The sequence below is a fragment of the Lycium ferocissimum genome, chromosome 11, assembly GCF_029784015.1.
Source record: "Lycium ferocissimum isolate CSIRO_LF1 chromosome 11, AGI_CSIRO_Lferr_CH_V1, whole genome shotgun sequence".
Taxonomy (NCBI): domain Eukaryota; kingdom Viridiplantae; phylum Streptophyta; class Magnoliopsida; order Solanales; family Solanaceae; genus Lycium; species Lycium ferocissimum.
In genome coordinates this window covers 51,405,869-51,426,216 of record NC_081352.1, presented here as the reverse complement: position 1 = coordinate 51,426,216, position 20,348 = coordinate 51,405,869, and the positions used below count along the sequence as shown (strand labels likewise).

The following is a 20,348-nucleotide window of genomic DNA, read 5'->3' as shown; positions in this document are numbered from 1 at the left end:
AGAAGAGGTCAAGATTGACTTTCAAGGACTAATGGTGAATAGCCAACCGACCAACCCAAAAATAATGCAAGATGCGGAGATTCTAGAAATGATACTAGAGTTGAATGGAAGAGTTCATGACATAATTTTTAAAGACTCTAGTTTATTTGTGGGTGAGGATGTAAAAAATGGAGCGAATTTGAAAATAGAGCTTCTTAGACCGCATTCCAACCATTTTTCAACATTATGCTTGGGTGGTGAAATAGAAGTTGAACTAACCGAGTCTATGGAGGATTGTGGAGATGAAGAACAAAGTGTTTTCATTTTGAAGTTTGCCATGCCAAAACGACAAATTGACATTCCTCACTTAAAGGCCAAAAAGTGCAAAATACAATACTCGAGAGTTGACCTCTTTGCTGTCTACCACCACCTCACGAGCATCACCGGAATCTTGATTCAAAGTTGGGGCGCAAATTCATATCTTCCAAATGGAAGGAAAAGTGGTAAAGTTGGTAACCGTCGTGCCGCGACGTTAAATCAAGCGCTTGGTGGGAGGCAACCCATCGTTTTCAAAATTTTAAGTCGTTTTTGAAATTTTCTTTTTTAGAATAGCTTAGTAGATTATTTTTGACTAATTCACAAAGTTTCCGTAATTTTTGAGTTGATTTGAGCAAAGGTTGAGGTGTCCGAGCAAGTATCAAAACAAGAAGATTCGAAATATGATTTAGGTACGTTGTAAAAGCACAAACATCACCTGCGGTTAGCAGGTCATGCCTGCGTCTCGCAAGTGCTGATAGTAAAATAAATAAAAAATCAGGTGACATCACCTGCAGTTCGCAGGTCATGACTGAGTCTCGCAGGTGCTGACAGTAAAAAAAAAAAAAAAAAATCCTAGTCTGATGCAGACTTCAGGGAGTCCCTCAAACTATTTCATGTTTTGTTTTGACTATATGCGGTGAGGACACTGCAATGTTTGTAGTGGGGTGGCATGTGGTAGCACATTATATTTTGGTTATGCTTGATTTGTGCCCTTGCCGGGCTTTTGTCTTATGTATGGATATTGTGTGCCCTTGCCAGATTTTTTTTGTACTATTGGTGTGGCTATGGAGAGGCGTGGTTACAAATGGAACTTGCTCAAATTTTTTAAAATTTCGTTCTTTTGGCATGTTGTGGATTAGTCACTTTTATTATCTTATTTCCGTTATTAGTTAGGTAGTTTAGGAGTAATAATGATGTTGGGATGTGATTTTTTTCCCTTTGGCTAACTTTTGACTTGCTTGGTACCACGTCACGACCCAAATTACCGATCGTGCGGGCGCCTACCTTATTATCACTAGTAGGTGAACCCTTACCCATTAACCCATTAATCACTAGCCAATTTTAACTTCTTTAATCATTTATATTTAAACAATCAATGAGCATGTGAATGAATAAATAGTCTACCAAGTCATAAATAATAACTAATACAAGTGCGAAAGTCTAACTATTACATCCCCAGAATCTGAAAGTCATTGCACAAGGACTCTAACCAACAACGTCTAAAGAATGAAGTATATCTCAACTATAATAACAAATAATGTCTGGAATGAAAGTAGACATCTGGAAAGAGAGATCCTCAGGTGGCATGGCATGGATAAAAGCTCACCCTCGAATCCGATAAAGCTCACTAGCTTCAAGCTAGAGATGTGGTCTGGATGAAATCTTTGGAACAATATCCGTACTCAAAAAGGGTGCGAAGGTAGTATCAGACAAACACTATATACCGGTAAGATCAGCAGGGTCGACTAAGATTAGTTCATGCATATAAGTATAAAATCAACAAGATAAACAACTAGGCACTTAATACTCAAATACAAGTCACAGAACATTCCATAACAATGATCGGCACCGAGATGAAGTTTCTAAACCACGTTCACAAGTCTCAATAATCTCACCTAATAATCACAAGTCCAAATTTCGTCTCTAGGTAGAGTCACTAATCCAAAATTTAACTCAGTCAATGGTCATATTTATATCACAATAGGCATTCAACATCTATACCAAAATTATAACCAAACGAGCATATAATAATGCAGAATAAAATGCAATGATGTGCACTGCAAGTATGATGATGTGCACTGCAAGTATGATGATGTGCACATGCCCTGGCCAAATACCTCACTCCTCAGTTACTCATCACTCGTGTACACACATGCTTTGGTGCCTTTGCCCAATAGTCATGACCTGCAGGGGACCCATGGTGTCCATGTACCCGTTGCGGCGTGCAACCCGCTCCACTCGTTCCGGAATCACTCCTCGGACGCAAGCCACACTCAAGGCCACATCCTTACCCTGAAATGTGCCTTTTCATATATATATATATATATATATATATATATATATATATATATATATATATATATATATATATATATATAACTCATTCCCAAACGGACCTCGACCACGAGCTCACAACTTGGCCACTTTCTCACCCCCCGGTCAAACGTGCCTTTTCATATATATTGTCACATCACTTTTAATGATCGATTATCAAGTAGTATGTATCAAATAGTATCACAAGTTCAAATAGAAGATTATATTAACTTCTTCATTAATTTCACATCACAATGTATGTCTCAACGTATTCCAGCTTTATTAGTTTGTATGTACTATGAATGAAATAGCGTATCAATGTCAAACACAAGGTATCATGCCACAAGTCTTTCATGAATCGTTTTTGAACCATTTCCATCATGTATGAGTGTATGAATGCATAAATGAGTGTAAACATGGTAAATCAATGCAAACCAATAAAGCAACAGTGAAGGTACAAGTCACAAAGCCACAAGTCATATCAAGACTTAGATCAACTCAACCATGAAATGAATCATACAAACCGTCTCAACCAACATAAGAGTCTATGTCCCTCTTTACTTCCACATATAGCAAGTACGCCTCACAACTAAGTCTTGTATCACCAAGATGCTCCATTTTTCTATATATTATCATCAACTGTAAATCATACATCAAGTTTTCATCTGCATGCTATCATAAGTTTATATCACAATTCAAGTCTAGACTCATTATCCTTCCTTTCTCCGATGATACGTGTCACAATAAGAGAGAAAGTACAACACGTATTACAACACAACAATTCAGGTAATAAGTCTAATCAAAATAATAGGGAAACAAGGCACCATGAACAACAATCAACCTAATAGAAATCTATCCCGAATCACCACAGTATGAATACAACTACACCTTCACAATGCTTAAATAACGACGATAAGCTCACATAATCAGAAGTCATACCAACCTAACTAATATCCAACCAAAACGCCATGTCCCAAGACCTAATCATGCTTTCTCCCATCAAGTCTACACAATATATATATTTCGCTAATTAAAGTCTAACTAAAGTAAGCCGTAACCTACCTCTAATGCAGAACAGGATCCACAAACTACTCCATATGAGCCTTCTATTTCCAAAGCGCTTCAGAACGGTCAAAGTCTAATAATATGGTGCTAAGTAAGCAAAAACCCATGTATTTAAATAAGAACAACAATTTGGGAAAGAAAACCCACTTACTTCTACCCTTTTCAATGGATCAAAACCATGCTTTAATGGTGAATTTATCATAACTTCTATCTTTACAATCATCAACCTTCAATTCATGGGTTTCTAATCAATTTTACCCTTTGAAACAGATTTTAGGACAAAATTTCCATTTTTATTAGAACCCTAAGTCTCAACATGCAATTTCAACCATAAGAAATCAAATTCCCTTCCTAGAAAGTGATAATCTATACTCTTAGATGATTAATCAACAACAAAATCACCAACCCATCAATTATTTAAGGGTTTACTAATTCTAGGGTTCTAGGAATTTCACCCACAAGTGATGGACCTTAAACTAATCATGAACATGAAGAAGAAAGGAAAAGGAACAAATAAAGGTGGGTACTTACCCTCCAAGATGCTTTCACCAATGAATGGAAAGAAGTTTGCCTCTTTCTCTCTTGAAAACTAACTTTGGGGTCTTGTGGGAAATGGTTCGGAGTTGGAATATAAAAATAGGGTTTTCTGCCCCCATCGGTCACTGCGGCGACCACCATGACAACTGCGGCAGTCCCGTTATAGCGGCCCTGAGTCCGCTACAGCCGACCTGTTGGAACAGTCCGTACAAAAATGGTCATAACTTCCTTATACGGAGGCGAAACGTGACGATTCTTTTTGATATAGCTTCGTAATTACGATATGATCTAATGGTTCAAACCTCCACAAAGCAAAGGTCATTTGATCAATGTGGATCCTTTTCTAGCCAAATACCTACAGCGAAGACATCAAATACGAGCGCGACAAAACCCAAACCCATCTGAAATTCTTCGGAGCCTTACCAAAACTTGTTGACAAGTTCAAAATCATCATATTTACTTGTTGGAACTTCCAAAACATTGACACAGGGTCATCCGAACCCGACATTGATCGTGGTCAAGTCAAACTCGTTAACTTAACTAGCTTCTCCATCAACGACTTGATTTACACTCGAACCTTGCGGGAACCAACCCAATGACTTCATTAAGTCATAGATCATACTAACGAGACTTGGGGAAGAGTCAAGAAACAGTGGCGGATTTAGGATTTTCACTCAGGGTGTTCGGAAAAACAACTGGACTACTTGAGCTAGCCTTTTGCATTTATTCAGGGTGTTCAAAAGTTAATATATGTACATGAACACAGAAAATTTATCCTAAATATACACTGTAATTTTTTGTCCAAGGTGTTCGGATGAACACCCTGGGCCATGTGTAGATCCGCCCCTGTCAACAAGGGTAAATAGGTTAAAAATACTATAACGACCAGGCTGGTCGTTACATACCAACTTATTTAAATCTCGGCGTACGAATTCCTGATTTTTGAAAAAGAAAAACGATTGAAGTAAGGATTCTTGTTGTGAACTTTAGACTCAAATTTTGGCTCTTACTTTCACAAATTAGTCTCTTTAGGCTGTGAGTGAGTTTTTGAGTTCATTTGTTTCAATTGGTTCTTGGATACATATTCTATTTGAGTTTTCATGTGCCATGTGTGTTGAGGTTTATTTATGAGGTTCTTTTGCATTATTTGTGGTCTAGAACTTTCCCGGAATGAGTTTCAAGGCGAAATCCTAAATTACACTTGGTTTGAAAAATGATGTTAGGCCTTCCTTGGACCGCTTTTGTGCCTTGAATATTCTACCCTTGCATATTTTCTCTAGTCAACCCCTTTTGAGCCTTTAACCTTTTCTTTGACAATCATGTTACAAGCTTTACCCCGTTCTTCATTGATCCATCTTTTGGTACCCTACCTCCTTAAGTGTGTTGCAAGTGCAAACATAGGCTAAAAGCCTAAGTTTGGGGGTGATCGTTGAAAAAATTTGTTATGTGGGAGTTACTTTAAAGGTGAAAAGGTGGGAAAAAAAATGAAGCAGTAGAATAGAATTAAAAAAAAAATTGGAAACTTCCTTGTTATTTTGAAAGAAAAAAAAAGCAAAAAAAAAGGGGAAGGAATAATAAGAGTTGTGAATAAAGGGACGACTAGTTGGTAAAATGAAAAATGAAGAAAGAGGTGGAAAATTTCAAAGGAAGTGTGTGTGTTGAATGTTGAAAATGTAGTGCTTAGGAGGTTTTGAGTCACTTTTACCCAAATTGTGGCCTACATTAACCAAAAGTCTATATTACAACCCTTTAAGTCCTAATTGATTTTGAACCAAGTGTGTCTACATTAGTGGAAAAATACATGAATGGCAAGCTTATGGTACTACTTGTGCGCATTTGAACATCTTTGTGTGAGAGAGAGTTAATTCTTTCTATTTGATATCTCATTTGTGTTTTGAATTACATTTTCTAAGTGTGGGATTCTCACTTGAGTGTGAGGGCATATGAGAATTTAAGTTGTGAATTTGTTCCATTTTCCAATAGAGAGAAATGAACAAAAGAAAGTTGTTTTCTGATAATGAGGCAAATTTTGAAGCTTTAGTGTCGTGACTTGATTGCTACTATGATTAACTTGGTATTTGAGCACTTGAAATGAAAATGAAGTTTTTGAGAAGAAGTTAGTGATTCATAGGTTTTGGATTAATTGGTGATATCAATCAAAGTCATGCGTTTGTGCTTAAAGTAGACTTTTTGACTTGGTATGATGTTGGTGCACTTTTGAATGGAGTCCTTTGAAGGAAATTGTATGATTTGATTTACTCAAGGATAAGCAATAATTTAAGTTTGGGGTTTGATAAGTTGGTAGTTTATCAACTTATTTCTTCTTTAATATTAGATTGTTGCTATGTTTTGATTGAAAAAATAGTGCATTTGATATGGTTTACTTTCATTTTATAGGTTCATATGATTGAGAACATCTTTGGAAGAAACCAAGTCAAAAACAAGTCAAAAAGAGACCAAATTGAAGAAAACTGAAAAAGTGGCTAAAAATGGGACAGATTTGCAAAAACCGAAAATCAGGGGCTGTTTTGGTCTAATGTTGAATGGGAAAATTTTGGGACTACAAAAGCAAGACTTGAAGACATTATTTTTCATCTTTGTCCATTTCATACTAGTCTTGGAGAGTTAGAGTTCATCAACCACACCATTGAAGGAAAAAATTGGAACACTTTAATGATAAATTTCTTAACCCTTTCTTCAATTCCTTGCTTTGAATTGTATATCTAAGTGTGTATAATTTTATTCCATTACTTTAATCTTGTTTATGAAAATATTCATCTGCAAAGTTGGATGAAATCTCTTGTTATGCTTATGTATTGAATGATTTTTAATTCTATTGAAGTGGGTCTTTGTTGTTTTAATTAATCTTATTCTTTAATATTTTTTAAGGGATTAGCTAACCCTAATACCCGCTCATTTACTTTGATTTGAGCTCAAGAGAGCAAGATTGAGGTTGGAAAAGATTAATTAACAAGAATTTGGGGCTTTAAAACTCATCGAATAACTTGAGCTAGAGATAGAAAAGTTACTTGAGATAATATTGATTGTGCTTAATATCACACTCTAAGGCTTGAGAAAGCTTAGAGTGAAATTTATTGATTTGGTGGAGAGACTTTTGATGAGATTTTAGAGATCATTATCTAATTAGAATAAACTCACTCTTAGTTGTAAAATCGTGAAATAAGTTGGATCGTTACTTGAGCGTAATATCCTTTGTATCCATACTTGTAGCCACTGATCATTTTACCCGCTTTCTAGTTAATTTTATCTTTGTTAGTTGTTAAACCAAAAATCAAATGTTGAAAAAGTGTCTGGCTTAGCTTAGTTGGTGATAATTCCTTACTTGTTTAAATTGCCTTTATCTTGTTCCCTGTGGATTCGACCCTGACTCATAGTTAGGTAAATTATATTGCGATGACCGTGTACACTTTCTCTTTGAGGAGTGGATTTGGACGTTATCAGCAAATAGTAAAAAGAAAAATGAAAAGGTTCTTGCTCTAGCCGAAAAGAAGGTATTCTGGCTTTTGTGTGATGAGTCTTTGATTCACATATTTTGTTCTAGCTTTATCTTGTTCACATATTTAGCTTTGTATAAACTGGTATAATTATGTATATCTGAACCTTGGTGTTGTTTTTGAATGATTTTCTTGTTTTCTAGTCGGGGGCTTATACTCGTATAACTGGTATAACTATGCCTATCTAAACTTGGTGCTATTTTGAATGAGTTCCCTCTGTTCTAGTGGGGACTTATACTTGTATAAACCAATATAAATATGTATATCTAAACTGAAAGTTGGTATATCATTCTTTATTCCGTTTAATTCTCACTGTTTTTTTTTTTTCATGTTTAGGTTGGTGAGTACTATCTAGAAGCTGATGAACATTTTCAAACCAGGATTAGTTTTCATACAAACACAGAGATTGTCGACGATTGCAGATGATACTTGACTGAAACACAACAACAAATGTTTCGGGATAGTTGTTTTGGCTACTTCCTCGACCTGCCTCCATTCAAAAATCAGAATAAACTCATATATGCTTTATTCGAAGGAAATTGCCCCGATTGTGAAAAGAGAGATGGATTAAAATCAATGGTAATACCTTGCGGTTCGGCATCAGAGAATTTGCTTTGGTTACTAGGTTGAAGTGTTACGAAGATGATAACACAATGTATGATTAGCCAGAAGTCAACAGGTTACTGAAAGAGTATTTTCCTGGAGATGGAAAAAAAATCAGTAGCGAGGGAGAGTTTTCTTGATCGCTTCAAGCAAAAGGTTTGGAAATCATATGAGGATTCGCTCAAACTGGCCACACTAGTATTCGGTTGCCATTTCCTTTTCTCTGATGCTAATAAGCATAGCATATTAAAAAAGATTTTGATATAGTTGAGATGGTCGATTATCAGAAGTATGCATGAGGTATAAAAATTTTTGAAGACATGTTTAAAACAATGAGGGATAAACTGCGTGCCAAGTTGACGATGTACAGGCTCGGGGATTTGCAACTTGCATTCCAAATATGATTTTATGAGTATTGCTCCACGGTTGATAAAACTCTAGCTTCTCGTATTGGCAATAGTGTGCAACGCATCCTTAACTGGCAAGTCAAAGAAGTTCCCAAGTTTGTGGACCTAACTAGTGGGAAACTCATGACTAGTATTTACAAGGTAAAGTTCTTATTCGCTATTTGATATATGTTTATGATTGTGGTTTGAGTAAAGTATTTCTGAATGTGCTAGCTTTTTGTTATTTAAGTGACATGTATGATATGTATATTTCATGTATAATCATGTATACATCATAGTCAGAAATGAGACTGTGACATGTATACATGATTATACATGGCTTATACAAAAAAAATTGAGATCTGACTATGTATAAAAGAGGAAGATTCCATTTTCTTTTGTATAAGTCATTTACAATCAAGTATATGTTACATTTTTTCTTACTTTAATTTGTGTTTATATCAATTTTTTTTTTTATTGTTGTATTTGGAATACCAGAACATTACCCCTACCAGTGAAAAAGATATCAAGGCTGAATCTTGCGGCATTTTCTAAAGATGTCAATTTTGATCTTCCATTGGAAGAAGATGTTCCCACCTTTGACAATAACCATTCTAACGTTGCATCCCCAGTTCATTCACAGAAGCAACAACCTCGTCCAAGATGCAATAGCTCTGCGAGCCCTGATGATTTGAAGGCTGAAATTAATGAGTTGAGACTTGACGTCGAAAAGGTACTGTATTAACTTGTCCCTTTTCCTGTTTGTTGTATACATATGCTTTGTTGGTTTAACTTATATCCTTTTTTTTTTCTCTCTAGCTTACCAAAAATGTTGCGGTACTCAACAATTACGTGATTTCTTCCTTTGAAAAACTTTTCAACTTGTTTGACTCCAAGGCAACAAAGGAAAAGGAGGATGATGTTCCTATTTCTGAAGTATGCTTTTTCCAGAATTTACTTCCTTCTGTTTTTTAAAAAAATAATATGTAACCTCAATTATGTGTTATTTTTATTAAAAACATCAAACTGTTGATGATGATAATACATATGACCACGACGGGTATCAGCATGTTGAGATCATGACTTTGCCGTGGATGTTCCTGAAGGAAATATGCCTGCTGATCAAACTAAGTCAAGTGTCAAGGAAAATGAGTGAGTTACTGGTGGTGAGGCAAATGAGGGAGTTACTGGTTGTGTTTCTGGTATATTATACCCTCACCTTCTGAATTACATAATTATCTTTTATTTATATAACTTATAATATACCTTTTCTCTGTCTTAGGGTAGCGGAGACACCTGTTGTGAATGATTCAAACATATAGCATGACAATGAACTCAATGATGAAGTTTTGGCCAAGTTAAACATGTCCCAAATTGTGCTTCATAGGTAACATGCCAAAAAAGAAGACATGACACCCAAAGAATTGGCTCGGAAAAAGTTTCCAGCAAAATGTGTTTCTTTTCCATTTGTGGTAGATTTTGGTTCTGATATAAGTGGCACATCAAAGTCATCGCCCAAGTGCATTTTTGGGGAGAAGTGTCCTTTTGTGAATAACATTAATGAGTTTGATCCCTATTCACCTGAGGATAGAGCATTTCCTGAGTTTGCTGATGATGGGATTATTTCAACACAAAGGTAGCTTCATTGTTTTAAGATTTTTCTTTTCTTTTTACAATGATCCATATGTATTGATTATTTTCATTTTCATGATTTTAAAGCGCCAAAGAGATTTATCAAGAGGAAAAAAATAATATGTTCGTGCCTTTTATTTTTGGATCAATTTATGTGACGAAGAGGGATTGATTCCATATGATTTCATACAGTGGTCAACTTTTAACTGACGAATTATGTGATTTTCTTATAATTTTCATTGTTTCTATTCCAGATGAATCGTGAAGTAGAGGGTTATGGAACAGTGTATAAACCAGCATATGAATCGTGAATTAGAGGGTCTTTTTATTTCCAGCTAATATATCATCATCTTATACGCTAAATAAGTCGTCAACTACAATAAAGCTTTTGTAGAATAAACGAAACAAGTGCTTGAATCATGTAGAAGGTTCTTTTATCTGCTACTGCTGCTATAATATTATTTTACTCTTGTAGTTTCAGTTTCTATACTTTTATTTGTGTTATAGTAATAGATTTTTTGATGTTTGAAACTTGAAAGAAGATGAAATATGGTGTCTGAAGAAGGGACAAGTGCCTGAGTCATCTAGAAGGTTCGTTAAATTTATCTGTTAGGGTTAGGGTTGGTATAATATTACTCTAGTCTTGATGTCAAGAATTTTTTTTTTTTTTTGGGGGGTTTGTTGGATTGTTGGGTCTGAATTTGTTGCATATTAGTGTTTTGAATTGCTCGTGATTTTCCCCCAAGTTAATGTATGTTGAATTTTGTGTACTTAGATTAGTTACTTAAAAGGATTCAAAATGGACCGAAGTAGATATTGAGAATTTATATTGCCAACCCAAACTTGTTTGAATATTCTTTGCTCTTGTTTTAGCTTGGTATTTCAATAGTGAGTCTTGTGGGGTTTATACATTTTTAGTATATTTGTTGCTCTTGAAATCGGTTAAATTGATGTCAATTGAGCATACTTGTGATATGAAATTTATGTAAGCTATATTTGTTTTTTGAATTCAACTGAATACTGTAAATTAGAGGTGATACGGAAGTTGGAAGTGTTGATTAAAGTTTCTCTTGTTGCAGGAAGTTCAGGGTGGAGTTTAGTTGTTGTTTAGCAAGTTCTAAAGTTTCTTTGGGTTGATTCACTAATGATTGTTACTTTACTTCTATTTTCCGGTCTCAGCACATTGATGTCATATTTTTTCTATTTGAGAAAAAAGGGTAAACATGATCCTACTGTTGTACTACGGTTCACGACAACTCGTGGTTTTTTGGTGGCAAGATTGCTGAATTCTATAAAAAGTATGTCAAGGCTAACCATGACGCTGCTATTATTCCTGAAGTTAATGAGATATCTCAGTATATTCAAGGATTTTATTGTAATGCAAATGTACCATGGGACACACTTGACCACATGTTAATTCTGATTCATATCAAGGGTGGAAAAAAAGATACAGGTCACTGGGTCTTGGGTGTGCTTACGTTCAAGGATAGGTGCATCCACTTATATGACTCTAACCGTGGTGCTTTGAATGATTCTTTTGTTACAAAAGCACTGTTGCCTTTTGCATTCATGATACCTCAATTCTTGACAAGTACCGGATTCTATGGCAAGTGGAATGACATTGATTTAAAAAATGATGCCTATGCTGATAGAGCACTATCTAACTCATTGTTGGTCAATTTGTTCACTGATATGCCATATCAGTTCAATGCGTAAGTTCTTTTTTTTTTATACCATTTAAATCACGATATTTTGTGTACCTACAGTAGCTTATGGGAGATTTGGTGCTTACAGGAATTGTGGTGCTTTTATTGCTGCCTTTGCTGAGTATTTCATCATAGGGAAAAAATAGACAAGCAGAATTTCGACATCAACACATATCGCACGAGAATTAGATCCAAGTTGTGGCAATATGGATTGAAAAAAAAAACAGCTTGGTGTCACAAGCGATGATGAGGTCAAGGGCAGGATCGACAAGAAGAAGAAGAAGAAGAAGAAGAAGAAGAAGAAGAAGAAGAAGAAGAAGAAGAGAGGGCGTCCAAAAAAGCCGAGAAACGTAGTTCATTTGTAGTTTCAATGTACTTATTAGGAGTATTTGATGTTCTGTTTTGTTAAAGTACCGCTTTTCATGAATCACAATACCTTTTTGCTATTCATGAAAGCAAAAAACTATTGTGACTAGTTAGTTTGTTATGGATATTTTGTGTAATTGACTTGTAAAAATCTGAAGGCATGGACCAATTATGGAATTATGGTTTTGTATTTGTTTTCTCTTACTGAATGATTGTTAGTCAGAGGCTGATTGACATGTCGTTGGTATGATTAGTCGCTGATAATACTATAAGAAATTTGTCATGGGAATTACATATGCAAGTTTATACATTATTATACACACATATACAAGTTATGCATTATTATACTTCACTTGTATACAAAGGAATTTGTCATGGGAACTTTATGTGCAGTTTTATACATTGTTTATACACACATATACAGGCTTATACATTATTATACTTCACTTGTATACAAAGGAATTTGTCACGGGAATTGCATATGCAGGTTATATATTGTTATACACATATATACAGGGTTATACATTATTATACTTCACTTGTATACAAACTTTATACAAAGTTATACATAGATTATACAGTCTTGAGGCTGCATATTGGTATTTTTTTTTAAGAGGAACCACCCAGTTCCAAAATCAAAAACTGGGTGGTATTTTATAAGATGAAAACAAACAACAAACGAGGAGAGGGCTTAAACCATACCCCTATTATGGATGAAACTGGACATATCCAGTTTTACGCATGATATACAATTACATAAATAATACTAAGTGACGCGTGATTACCTAAATGATACTAAGTGATGCATGACCTAAGGGAGAGGAAGGAACTAGATTGATGTGGGGAGCTAGAATGATGCATGAAATACCTATGTACAGAAATAACCAACACTTATTTTTAGTTAGTGTTGGCTATCTTTGTATTACAATGAAACTAATGCACTCTAACCTAGTATAGATTACCAAATCAAGGTGGTTCAAAGTAGTACAGTTTGTCATTTTGAGGTCTTGCTCTTATACTGGGCAGTCCCTATCTATTTGTGTTCAGCATACCTTTCACTGATCTTGGAAGCTCCTGAAAGCTGTCATAAGTGATTATATTGTTGTGTGAATGTCTAATTTGTGCTAGTCTATCAGCTACTCGATTAGCTTCTCTGAGGGAGTGTCTTATTTGTATATGGTGTTGATTCAGCAATTGTTGAACCCACTTTACAACAATATTCCAAGGGATTCTGATTTTATCTTGTACCACTAGAAGAGAGTCAACTTCAATTATAATATTCTTCCATCCCATATTGATTCACCATTCCAGTCCATATTGCAATGCTTTTGTTTCTGCCCAGTTACTTGTTCCTTTACCCAAGTTAATGTTGTAAGCACTTATTTAGTTTGCCATTATCTTTTTTTAATAATTCCTCCACCTCTACAATCATCACCCCTTCAACTACCATCACTGTTCATCTTGATGTAGTTGGGGGTGGAGGATACCACTTGGTAATCTTGATTGTCCTCTTGGTATAACTATTGCTCAGTTTGCTACACAGTAAAATCCAGTTAGTATCAGTTTTGAGTAAGGAAAAATACCTACTGATTATTTGAGTGATCCGCTTGACGATATTTTGTGCTGATGCATTTTTGTTGAAGCTGATTTGACTGAACCTTATATTACATCTTGCTTTACATATCTCCCAACAAATCATTTGTGGCAGTATCCCTCTTACCAATTTGGAGACTGGGTTTCTTGCTTGCATATTCCAACAGTTAACCAAAATTTTTCTAAGAGGGATATCTTTCACCCTTGATGCCTAATGGATGGTATATGGTTGACCATTTGTTTATAAGACAAACTTTTAGTTATGCCTTAAGGAAACATATGTTGGATTCCGCATAACTTTAGTTATGCCTTAAGGCAACTTATGCCGCATAAGGCAGACTTTTCTCAAAGTCTTGCCTTGTGAAATTATTTTTATTTTTATGCCTGAGCGGAGTTCGAACCCAGAACCACAGTATTTTCGGCCACCTTTTCAAGTGAAGGGCAAATTAAAGACCACTAATTTGAGGGGCAAAATTTAAAGACCACCCCAAAAGAAGGACAATCCGTGCAAAAAAAAAATGATTTATAGGCTGGCAGTTTGATCTTAAGCCCAACATATTGATACTCAACGGGTCATTGGCCCTTATGCCCTAGTTTGTGCTGGTCTTTAATTTTAGCCTCTCATAACAAATAACATATTTTCTTACGCGCAGTTTATATTCTCACATCATAATATCTTACAAGTGATGCCTTTTAGGCATAAGTTCGATTGCTAAAGAAAAAAACTAAAGACTAGTCCATTTGAACGATAAATCACGCAATTTCTTTGATTTTTTCTTTACATAATGTATGCAATATTTTTGGGGAAGAGTGAGTAATACTATTAGCCACTATTTGTCATTAGGGATCTCTGTGATCCTTCGTCAAATATTTCCGCAAACATTATTCAGTATAACAAACGTATCAAGCTAGTCAAAAAGTCCTCGCAGTGAAAGTATAAATTGGGCTGAAACTGTAAACAGGAGATTACGCTAGGAGCTGTTTGTCCATAGTTTTTTGGGAAGTTTGCATGATTGTCCTTATTCGGAGGTGGTCTTTAATTTTTGCCCCTTAAATTGCTGGTTTTTAATTTTTGTCCTTTGCCTAAAATTCATAGGTTCCGGATTCAAACCAGGGGTGGATCAGCCCTTTAGGGTGGGGGTGGCATGACACTCCCTAGATTGATAAAAATTTTATATACCTATGTTGCAATTTGCTTGAACTATGTTAAATATTTGATCCTACTACCCCCAGTCGCAAATTAGACAAAGGTGTCATGACCCGTAGACACAAGTTTGAATCTATCTTAAATATTTTCCTACTCCCATTTTTCTTTGTGCTTTTTAGTTCCTTTTGTCAAAGAATTCCCTTTTCTGGCTCTCCCAATTTTCTATTTATCTTTTTATTATTTATATTGCCTTTCCTCTATTCTATTATTTTATCTGTAATCCCTAGCAAGACAACACAACTAGAAACTTCAAAATCTCTTAAATTAAGCATTTCTCTTAATCTCAAATCTGTGAGTATTTAAATCGAAAAACTTGGTCTCAATGGGAATTTTAGGTTGATATTAAAATTCAATTTTTTTTAATAGTTTCTTTTGTTTATGACTCCCTCCATCCATGTTTACTTGTCTATATTTGACTTGGGACACTCTTAATAAGTAATAAATAAAATGAGAAATGAATTGGAGTACTTAATAATAAGAGTAAAATAGGTATAAAATGGTAAATTATGTCTTAGTTTTTGAAACTATACAACTTACAAGTAAAAATGGACATATATTTTTAGTATGATGGACAAATAAAAATGGACGGAGGGAGTGTATTATAAAAATTTGTGCTATTGTATAATTGTTAAATTCAATTTAAATCACTTTACTACTTAAATTGTAATGAAAATTTCGTAAGCATTGCTTAGAAAAAACATGAAATTTATGATTTTTTTTTAGAACTTTTAGTTTTATCTAATTCTACATTTACTTATGGGGTGTAATTACCTATTGGAGAGTTTTTCTATTATTTTTCTTATTTTGATTGGTGTAATTCCCTTATTGAAGATGATATTTTACTTGTGTAAGTTCATTTTTTAATATACATAAAAGATGCAAGTCCCTTGGTGAAAATATTGATTTTACCTTGTTGTTAATGGGTGTGATTCCTTATTTAAAATGCTAACTGTGTTCCTTTCTTGATTTTTGAGATGTAATTTTCATATTTACAAATAAAAAAAAGGCCTATTAAGTTGACCCGAAAGAGATGGGCCCGATCCAAATACACGTTCCTAATAAGATGTACATTGAAGCAAATTATGACACCCGCCACTTCAAATCCTAGATCAGCCTTTGGTTCGAACCCCGCTCAGTCAAAAATTTAAAAAAAAAATTCGCAAGGCAGAGTTTGGATTTCGGGAGGTAAAATTTGCCTACAAAACTCTATCTTAATTAAGACAGAGTTTGCTATCTTATAAGACAGAGTTTGCCTTGTGCATAAGACAAATTGTATTAAGGTAGAGTTTGAATCTAAAACGTTGTCTTGCGACTTTTTAACAAAAAAAAAAAAAAAATTGACTGAGCGGGGTTTCGAACCCAGAACCCATGGATTTTAGGCAAAAAAGACCACCAATTTGAGGGACAAAAATTAAAGACCAGTGCCTTTGAAGGGCAATCGGCGCAAAAAAAAATGTAGTTTTTTTAGAAAATAATGTTTAATTATATAATGGGTTGATTTTTTGGAGATAAGTTTTTAAGTTAATTTTTTTTTTCACTCACAAAATTTCAACTTTTCTTTAAGTTAAATGGTTATTCAAACACAATTTCAATCTCCAAATATCATTTTTCAACTATACTTATGCTACTTTTTTCAAAATCATATTTTTATGTTAAAACACCTACTTAATATATCCAACAAATCTTGAATACCATTGAGAATTCCGCTTATCAAAAAGTTCCCTCTGATTATTTCTAGTATGGAAGGAGTCAACCATCCCGTCGTCAAGGTCTGCAACATAAGTACACTATCATTAAATGAAAAATCAAAGTTGAAAGATCAAACTATACATAATTTTTTTCTTTTATCTTTTCAACCACACACCACTTCTTGATATATTTCTTAGTTCTTACAAAAATAAAAATAAAAATTTTATCTTGAAATCTGAAATAGCAAAATGTAAAATAAAACTATATTTTGAAACCTTAAATTGCTTATCGATTAATGTTTAGAATTTTTTTCTGGTGGATGTATCCAATGTCTAGACTTCTTTCCAAGTTAACTTGATAAAGTTTCAAGAAATGTCATGCCATCCGGTATTTCAACTTTGACTTTTTTGATTCTTTAGAAGATTCTTAGATGAGATTTTTCGCTTGTATAATATCATTTTGATTCGATGACATATATCTTCACAAATTAAGAATATTTTGAATCTTTTGGCTTATAAAATTCACTCTTTGAATTGGGAGACATATAATGTCACAAATTAAAAATATCTTGTAGAGACAAATTATGGTCATTTAAATATTGGAGACTTTTGTTAAGATGGTGAAACTGGATATGCAATTTTTCTTACATATAGAATCTATCTCTCACCAAAAGCGGCAATATTAAGGAATTGTATGACTTCAAAGAAACAGTGCTGTTACAATTTTTTGTTTAAAAACTTTTTATCAAGTGTACTATATTAATTATTCCCAAAAGAAATTAATAAGATAATCAAATAACTTCGTTAATAGGAGACGAAGATGGAAATTACAAGAAAACATCCCGGCAATTAGAGGTGTAAAAATGGTGGCTACCAATTCAATCCAGCCCTAAAGGCCAAAGAATTAAATGCAGAGGCTGACCCTTTAATTGAAGGGCCTACAAAATGGTAGCCCACTGACCTTAGGCTGTACGATCTGGGGGACGACCACTTTTAAGTTTTTTCGCCTTTTCGAAATAATATTTTCTAAGTGATTTTTGGTACAATTTGAACATGAAACTTTTGCAATATGAAATAGAAGAAATTTTTGCAATATGAAATAGAATCTTCTACCACCCATTCTTGCGCAAATCCATATCATAGAAGAAAAAATTCAAGAGAACAAATATAAATTATTATTTTTAATCACTAATTCATATCACGTTCAAAAGAAATTAAACATAATATAAATTCTAAGACTAAAAAGTATTACTCTAGTTTCTAATTACTACTTAGTACTAAGTACATTCTTTTTCTCATTACTTTTTATCTTTTTGTTTAATTTACTTATATTTTTTTTAAAAATCGTAATCATTTCGCTTTCTTTTCCGCCGCCTAATTCAACAATGTCGCCTATTGCCTCGGCAAGAGAGGCTTTTGAGCCTCACTTATATGGGCAAAGAAATCTTGGTCCAACCCTACTTAAATAAAGGGTTGGGTTGGGCGGGCCTCGCGGGCCAAGTCCATATTGACAACTCTACCGGCAATGATGAAAATTACAATAAGGCATTCGAGACAAGATTTATTCCTTGCTGATCTAGTTCAATATCATCAACATTCATCATTTTTCAGGAATCAATACTTTTTCTTTATATATATATTTGTGTGTGTGTGTTTAAATTATGAATTCATTTATAAGGATATACGCAAAAACGCTTGCCCAAATACTAGTATAATAAAAAAAACTACATAAAATAAGGAATTTACAATGATGATAAGGATAAGATAGACAACAATTTGATAGAGGGAGGAGAATGTTAATTGTTCATAATCTATTAAAATTTTGATTTTTAAAGTAGTTTTTGCCACTTATTTTTTGTTTAAATTATGCTGCATCCATGGTGGATAACCACTTCGAAATTGATTCTTTATGCAAAGTAGTGAGATTCTCCAAACTTCAGCAGATCTCAAGTTCTTTATTTTAGAATTATTATTATTGTTGTTATTATTCTTTAGGTATTAGTTCAACTGGCGTATCCCCTTATTTGTGTAGCAACGCACGTCAGGAAATTTTATAGTTCGATAGTTTTTAATAATTCGCAAAATCTTGATAATATTTATTCCATATGTTCTATTGTATTATATTTTCTTCAGTGACAGACAACTAATTTAAGAATGCATACACGTATTGTCTAATTACACCTGTCTCCGCGTTTTCCTTACTGCAAACAAAGTCAATTTTAAGATCCTCAGATAATCTTGCATTTACGACTGAAAACATTCATGTCCGTATTTTACAAATAATTATTATCCTGAAATAAATTAAAATATTTTTTTCTTGGAAAGTTCTTCAAGAAACAGTTACGTAATTGTTCTCTTAAAAACGTTCCTCTAAAAGTAGACCAAAAAGAATACGGGGGATAATTGAAATGTGCACGAAAGTGAGATCAAAGATAGTTGTTTAAGCCTTATCTATTATAAATCTGGTCGTCTATTTCAAACTGTGAATAATACATGGGGTATATGGGGTTTTATGTACATTTGTTTGTCATCATCAAAGTGATAAAATTATTGAAAATTCAATTTTGCTGATGAACAAACATGTACGAGTTGTGATAGGAAATTGTTGCAAGGTGAAGAACCTAGCTAGTTTGTTCCTATATAGTGCTTGGCCAATGGCAGAGCCAGGAATTTGTCGAAGAGTGTGCAAATTTTCTTCTCACTTGTGTTAAGGGTGTGCGAAATTAGATATATACTCATAATAATTAACATTAACCTATATACATCACGTAATTTTCCGGCGAAGGGTGTTCACCTAACCACCCTTCACCTAAGGTGGCTCCGCCCATGTGCTTGGCACTTCATCCTAGTAGAGTTAGAATTCGCTTTCGCGCGCGAGATAAGTGTTAGTAATTCCGTGCATGTTGACCTACAACCATCTAATTGACTAATTAACAGAGAATCTTGAATGGTAGATCTTTATTTGTCAATTCAACAACCAAGTGCGTAAGGAGAGTTATATTTGGTTAAAAAATCTGTTAAAATACTATTCGGCCCCTCTAGTATCTAAGTGGTGTATCAAACTAATTAACGGAAATGAGACATTATAAATTATCTCAAGTAAAATTCTCTAATATGTTGTTCTCTATGTGTGCGAGTCCGGCGCCAAAATGGCTTTTTTTTGGAGCATAATAGACAAAAATAGGATGTCTTTTTTTTTTTAATACCAAAATGGGTATTTCGTGTAGTTATCCAAATACCAAAAAAATATTGTTCCGCTCCGGAAATGATCGTTGCATTTCGCTTAACAATTTTTTTTTTTTTTTTTTTTGCATTTCGTTTATATACCAACGAAATAGGACAAATATTTTTTTTTTTTTTTTGTATTTCGTTTATATACCAACGAAATAGGACAAATAATTTTTTTTTTTGGTATTTCGTTCATATACCGTTTTTCTGCGCTCCACTTTTACCCTAAATTATTTTACCTTATCCTCTCCATCCTCCATTCTCCATTCTTCCTCTGCCTCCATTCTCCATTCTTCCTCTTCTTCCGTTCTTCATTCTTTTCTTTTTCTACTAATCCTATCACAAGGATTCCTCAGCTTTTGCTCCATAATCTTCTTTAAATTGGGGTAATTTATTAATTTTATAACTTTTGACATATATTTTTTGATTTAGTCCTTATAAATTAGTTCATATTTATTTATATCTTGTACTTAGTGTAGTAGATTATAATA

The 20,348-nt window shown here is 34.0% G+C and overlaps 1 protein-coding gene and 1 long non-coding RNA gene across 2 annotated transcripts in view; both read left to right on the top strand.

Moving 5' to 3' along the window:
- The window catches only part of LOC132037435 (uncharacterized), an 11,317-nt gene extending 3,375 nt beyond the window's left edge, over positions 1 to 7,942 (top strand). The window contains exons 3-4 of the mRNA XM_059427954.1: positions 7,410 to 7,445; positions 7,785 to 7,942. Coding sequence (XP_059283937.1) covers positions 7,410 to 7,445; positions 7,785 to 7,874 — 126 coding nt within the window. The 3' untranslated portion in view covers positions 7,875 to 7,942. The remainder of the gene's footprint in view (positions 1 to 7,409; positions 7,446 to 7,784) is intronic.
- Positions 7,943 to 9,585: 1,643 nt separating this feature from the next.
- Positions 9,586 to 12,309, top strand: LOC132037125 (uncharacterized). Its single transcript, XR_009409776.1, has 3 exons — positions 9,586 to 10,073; positions 11,149 to 11,781; positions 11,864 to 12,309. It is a non-coding gene; the product is annotated as an uncharacterized LOC132037125 (long non-coding RNA).
- The last annotated feature ends 8,039 nt before the right edge of the window (positions 12,310 to 20,348 follow it).